This window comes from Chroicocephalus ridibundus, chromosome 25, assembly GCF_963924245.1.
Source record: "Chroicocephalus ridibundus chromosome 25, bChrRid1.1, whole genome shotgun sequence".
In the NCBI taxonomy this organism is placed as follows: Eukaryota; Metazoa; Chordata; class Aves; order Charadriiformes; family Laridae; genus Chroicocephalus; species Chroicocephalus ridibundus.
The window spans coordinates 2,018,968-2,025,201 of record NC_086308.1 but is presented as its reverse complement, the minus strand read 5'-3'; the positions used below and the strand labels follow the sequence as shown (position 1 = coordinate 2,025,201).

At 51.6% G+C, this 6,234-nt stretch overlaps 1 protein-coding gene across 1 annotated transcript; it reads left to right on the top strand.

Moving 5' to 3' along the window:
• The first annotated feature begins 743 nt into the window (after positions 1 to 743).
• LOC134527065 (olfactory receptor 14C36-like) lies at positions 744 to 1,676 on the top strand. Its single transcript, XM_063359404.1, has one exon. It carries the CDS (start codon positions 744 to 746, stop codon positions 1,674 to 1,676), a length of 933 nt encoding a protein of 310 aa, XP_063215474.1.
• Positions 1,677 to 6,234: the final 4,558 nt, after the last annotated feature.

The following is a 6,234-nucleotide window of genomic DNA, read 5'->3' as shown; positions in this document are numbered from 1 at the left end:
AGACAGCTCTGGGTGGCAGAGACATGGGCAGAGAGTGAAAGGGAGCTACTGCAGGAAAGGTCATGGGAGAGGGGATTCCAGGCCCTCCCTGCCATCCCCTGCAGTGCAGGTGCCTTCCCTGGAGACACTCCGTGGTCTCCTCTGCCCACACAGTAGAGTCCTCCACCCCTGAATATCCCGGGTATTAAGTCCTGAGTGTCCTTCCCAGCCGCCAAGCCACCAAAGAGGAGAAATCCTTGAGTGTCTGACTGTGTCTCCCTGTCCTGACTCTCTTGGCAGGAGAACTGTACTGACTCTCTTGGCAGGACCCACAAGGTTTCACTTGCAGCACAGCAGAAATGCCAGGGATTTCTGCCTTAAAAACACTCCTGAGGTGTGGTGGGGAAACTACAACAGAACAACACCAACAACAAGGTGCCCTGAGCTCTGCCCTGCAGTCGGGTGACAATGCTGAAAAGCCCTTTGATGCCAGGAGTGGATTTAATCTGAGATCACCCAGTGTTCCTTTTTACCCATGGCTGTAGGGCAGGACTGAACCCTGCAGAGATCTCAGCTCTCTGGTGGACTATCAGCCAGCACCAACCAGAGGGTACAAAAAGGACCTGCAAAAGGTCTTCCTGAAAGGAGAGAGCCAGTTTGGTGGGTTTCTAAGGCCAATTGAATACTTTAGTTTGAGAGAAATCTTCCCCAACTTCTCACTGCTTTTCTTTCCATTAACAGGTCTCCAAGCCCAGGGGAAGAAAATGTCGAATGGCAGCTCCATCACCCAGTTCCTCCTCCTGGCATTTGCAGACACGCGGGAGCTGCAGCTCTTGCACTTCTGGACCTTCCTGGGCATCTACCTGGCTGCCCTCCTCAGCAACGGCCTCATCATCACCGCCATCGCCTGTGACCACCGTCTCCACACCCCCATGTACTTCTTTCTCCTCAACCTCTCCCTCCTTGACCTGGGCTCCATCGCCACCACTCTTCCCAAAGCCATGGCCAATTCCCTGTGGGACACCAGGGACATCTCCTATGCAGGATGTGCTGCACAGCTCTTGTTCTTCGTCTTCTTTCTCACAGCAGAGTATTGTCTTCTCACCATTATGGCCTATGACCGCTACGTTGCCATCTGCAAACCCCTGCACTACGGGACCCTCCTGGGCAGCAGAGCTTGTGTCCACATGGCAGCAGCTGCCTGGGGCAGTGGGTTTCTCTATGCTCTCCTGCACACGGCCAATACATTTTCCCTGCCCCTCTGCCAGAGAAATGCCCTGGACCAGTTCTTCTGTGAAATCCCCCAGATCCTCAAGCTCTCCTGCTCACACTCCTACCTCAGGGAAGTTGGGCTTCTTGTGGTTAGTGTCTGTTTAGGCTTTGGTTGTTTTGTGTTCATCGTGCTGTCCTATGTGCAGATCTTCAGGGCCGTGCTGAGGATCCCCTCTGAGCAGGGACGGCACAAAGCCTTCTCCACGTGCCTCCCTCACCTGGCCGTGGTCTCCCTGTTTGTCAGCACTGCCGTGTTTGCCTACCTCAAGCCCCCCTCCATCTCCTCACCATCTCTGGATCTGGTGATGGCAGTTCTGTACTCCGTGGTGCCTCCAGCCATGAACCCCCTCATCTACAGCATGAGGAATAAGGACCTCAAGGATGCAGTGTGGAAACTGATATCTGGATGGTTTCAGAAGCATTGAGCTGCTTGTTTTCTTCTGAAAATCACTCCTAATGGAACTCATTGCAGGTTGGTTTTGGTTGTGAGTTTCTGGGGGTTTTTTTGGTTTGTTTTTCTTTTTTTTTTTATTATAATATTGTCCACAAAAAAATGTCATTATGTTATGCCATTTCCAATTATGTATCTATTCACCTTCTGTGTGGTGTGACCCACAGGCTGTGTGAAGGAGGAGACATGCTCTCTCTGTGTCTTAAGAAAATAAAGGACCTTCAATGAATTGTTTGATCCTTCCTTTGAGACCTTCTCTTGAGCTGCAGGGGCAGATCCTGTGTGCAGAGGTGGAGGGGAAAAGAGTCCCGGCACCGGAGCACTGACAAGGAGCACCAGCGCTTGGTCTTCCCAGAGCTGCTCACTTTCCACTTCAGCGCTCCCCTTCTTAGCTGGTCTCTTGGTATAAGGCCTGAGTGCTCTTGAAGCCTGGCGGCAGTTTTGCGGTGTGGTGGTCCTGTAGCTGCAGGCAGGGACAGGGAATGAGCACTTCTGTGACAGAGCTGGCCTCCAAAAGAGCATTTCCATCATACCAGGGGATCTCCTCAGGGCAGTGCCTGAAGGATCAGGTCTCTTGCCAAAATGGCTCTCAAGCGCACAGCCAGTAATTTGCATAGGAGAAAAAACATCAGTGAAGAGTGAAAGCGAGCGAGTGTGCAGGGTGGGAGCACACAGCAGTGTCCTTGCACAGCCAGGCTCCTGGGAGGGACAGGAAGGTCCAGCAGAGCAGGGTCTGGTCTGTGCCTTTGTTCACTGGACACCCTGGGGATGCTTCCCCAGGGCAATCGTCACAGACCAGCCAAGAACCACCACCATTTCCAGCACTGGCCGCTCACCCTTGCTCGGAGACGTTGCTTCTCCTTCCACGTAGGGACGCGGAGTGACTGGCTCAGAACTCCGTGTTTGCATCGTACAGACGAGGCGTAAGCATGCCCATCGTGCGGGGGTGGTGGGATGAACCTGAGTGAGCACAAATGCCATCAGCTGTTCCTAGAGGTGCCTTGAAGGCCTGTGAGACAGCGTCTGGAGGTCAGTTCACGTAGACAGTGTCCTGGTTTGAGGTAAAACAGAACTGACCTTCTTTTTAGGAACTTTACTTTTCAGTTAAGCCTCTTCTAACTCTCTGAAGTTCATGGCATAATGTTATGACCATAGTCCGCTTCCAGAGTGGTAAGGGCTTGTTTATAATTAATACCAAGGAATGGTGTGCAGAGGGGCTCCTGCTTGTGGCCATTAGGCACGGACTCCGTTTCGGTGTACAAACAAAATTGCTTTATTTTAGGCAACAGCCTCCTTAAATACCTTCTGCTACAGAGCTAGCAATTTCCCACTGCTACATCCTTATCGTGTGATTACCCAGCACATACCACACATGGTGTAAACAAAGACAAACTATTCATCTTCAGCAACGCGGCCGGCCAGCAGCACTCTCTCCTTTTCTTCCCCTTACCATGGCCCAGGTGCTGTGCAGCTAGGGCTTGTTTACTTATCCCGCGGTTCGCCGCCAGTGAGAGCCATGAGAACTCCAGGGCTCGTTCCGGGTGCCGTGTCCGCAGGTTCTTCGGCATCCACACCTGCTCATCCTTATTGCTGTCACAGCCAAGCTCAGCTCACTGTGTTATTTGCCCCGTTGGAGGGGGGGAAGTGGAGAAGCGTAGAGGGGCGGCACCTGCAGGGAGGAGGGGACAGGATGCCAAACTGACCAAGGGGGTATTCCATCCCACCTGCCCCACGCTCAGTGTAAAAGCTGAGGGATCAAAGGGTCAGGCTCTTTCTTCAATGTCCAGTGTCCCAGGAGGACTCCTCTGGCTGTTGGTCTGCCTTTGTTCCCGATCTGTGCATTCCTGAATCCAGCCCCTGAGTTCAGTCCCCTTCTGTCACTGACTCCAGTCTGGGGCTTTCCCAGTGCCTGCCGGTGACACGATCGTCATCCTGGGAGCTTGACATGGTTTTGTATATATTGTATATATTCCATTATTTTCTTATTAATATTTGTCACGGATGGAGCAATGCACTTCACTCATAGAGAGAAGCAGCAATGCATTTATTGACATAAAACAGGGATTTAACTGTTTGATGGTAAATCATAGAATCATAGAATCATAGAATTGTTGAGGTTGGAAGGGACCTTTAAGATCATCGAGTCCAACCTTTAGCCTACCCTGACAAGAGCCACTTCTAAACCATGTCCCTCAGTGCCCCATCTACCCTTTTTTTAAACACCTCCAGAGATGGTGAATCCACCACCTCCCTGGGCAGCCTATTCCAATGTTTAATAACCCTTTCAGTGAAAAAATGTCTCCTAATATCTAATCTAAACCTCCCCTGACGTAACTTGAACCCGTTTCCCCTCGTCCTATCACTTGTCACCAGGGAGAAGAGGTCAGCCCCCATCTCTCTACAACCTCCTTTCAGGGAGTTGTAGAGGGTGAGAAGGTCTCCCCTCAGCCTCCTCTTCTCCAGGCTAAACAACCCCAGCTCCCTCAGTCGTTCCTCATAAGGTTTGTCCTCCAGACCCCTCACCAGCTTTGTAGCCCTTCTCTGGACACGCTCCAACACCTCAATGTCCCTCTTGTAGCGAGGGGCCCAAAACTGAACGCAGCACTCGAGGTGGGGCCTCACCAGTGCCGAGTACAGGGGGATGATCACTTCCCTAGTCCGGCTCACCACACTATTCCTGATACAGGCTAGGATGCTGTTGGCCTTCTTGGCCACCTGGGCACACTGCTGGCTCATATTCAGCCGGCTGTCAACCAACCAAAATGTGACAGCGTTTTAAGATAACACTTGGTTATTTACTGCACAGAGGACAGAGCTGTCAGGAAGACCCTCCCGTTGAGTCACGAGGTTCAGAGAGGACCCCCTTGCTTTCTAAACTCCTTCTCAGAGAGGAGTCCAGGGGCGGCTGGATCCAGTCTTAGTCCCAGACTCCTCAATGGTTTATGCCTAAAGGATTATGAATGCGCAATCAGTCCTTTATATCACTTAGCTAAGATTTCAAAGGTTACATGCTATCAGTCACTTACTGAGGATCTGTTGTGGCACGTCTTGAGCGGGCGTCCCTGCTCAAGGGGAGATCCTGGCGTGCAGCCCACTCAAAGGGGGCTGTTCCCTACTTATGGGGCCAAGATGAATGACCCGTACTCATATTTGCATATTGGCCACCGTGCCAGTATTGCTCAAGTTAGCCCTTGGCAATTGTGTTGTTGTCTGTCTCACTGTCGTGGTTTAGCCTCAGACGGCAACAAAGAACCACGTGCCGCTCGCTCGCGCCTTCCTAATACAGGAAGAATCGTAAGAAAAGGCAAGACTCTTTGGTTGAGACAAAGGCAGTTTAACAGGACAGCAAAGGGAACAGGCAAACAACAACAACAACAACAACACGGATAGGGGAGGAACCGCCGCTCCCCGCCGCTCGCCGGCTGGACCCGGGACGCCCCAGCCCGCTTTTAAGCAGCAACTTCCTGCCCCCTCCCCCGGCAGCTCAGGGTGGGCGTGGCTCACATGGCATGGAATACCAGGAAAAATTAACCCTATCCCCACCGGAACCAGGACATTATCCACCCCTTATTCCATACCATCTATGCCATGCCCAGCAGGTTCCAATGAATTGCCACCACTTTCCCCTGTTATATATATATATACACACATATAATGCCCTTAGTTTATGGGCCATCCCTCCAAAGTGTCCGTTGAGTTCTTTTAATCCACGGCTTTGGGCTCCATCTGTTAGAACAGTCTCTCAGGGCAGGTGAGATGCTGGGTGGTGCTCGTCTGTTGCATGCTGTATTTTTCGGAGCTTGTGACTGGTGCACCTGGTGTGGCTCATGCACACAGTCCGTGGGCTGAAGATGTAGATCTTGAGGAAACTGCTGGGCGCCAGCTGCTGAGGTCAGTTCTTATCCCATCATCCCTGTGCCTTACTTGTAGTACAACTGATAGCAATTAAAGCAATGAGGACATACAGTGACTGTTACTTAGCAATTAACAGCACACAATCTGATTCATTGGCTATTCTCGCCCAAAATCAGATCCCCATGAGGTACACATCGGACTTCCCCATCCTGCCGCATCACCCACCAAGTGCACCCAGGTCCTTGGGCAAAAGCAATCCCACGGATGGGTTTGCCTTTGCCTGAGGCAGGACTAACCCAGACTGTCTTCCCTAGCATATTCTTCATGTGCACTACGGGGACTTTATCCCCTTCTACAGTACGTGGAAGTTTTGATTGGGCAGGGCCAGCCTGATTGTTAGATCCCCTGGTGTTAACTAGCCAAGTAGCTTTTGCTAAATGTGTATCCTAGTGTTTGAAAGTCCCACCACCCATTGCTCTCAGTGTAGTTTTTAACAGTCCATTGTATCGTTCTATCTTCCCAGAGGCTGGTGCGTGATAGGGGATATGATACACCCACTCGATACCATGCTCTTTGGCCCAGGTGTCTATGAGGCTGTTTCGGAAATGAGTCCCGTTGTCCGACTCAGTTCTCTCTGGGGTACCATGTCGCCACAGGACTTGCTTTTCAAGGCCCAG

Coding starts and splice junctions, on each gene's coding strand:
- LOC134527065 (XM_063359404.1), top strand. CDS start 744: ATGTCGAATGGCAGCTCCATCACCCAGTTCCTCCTCCTGGCATTTGCA.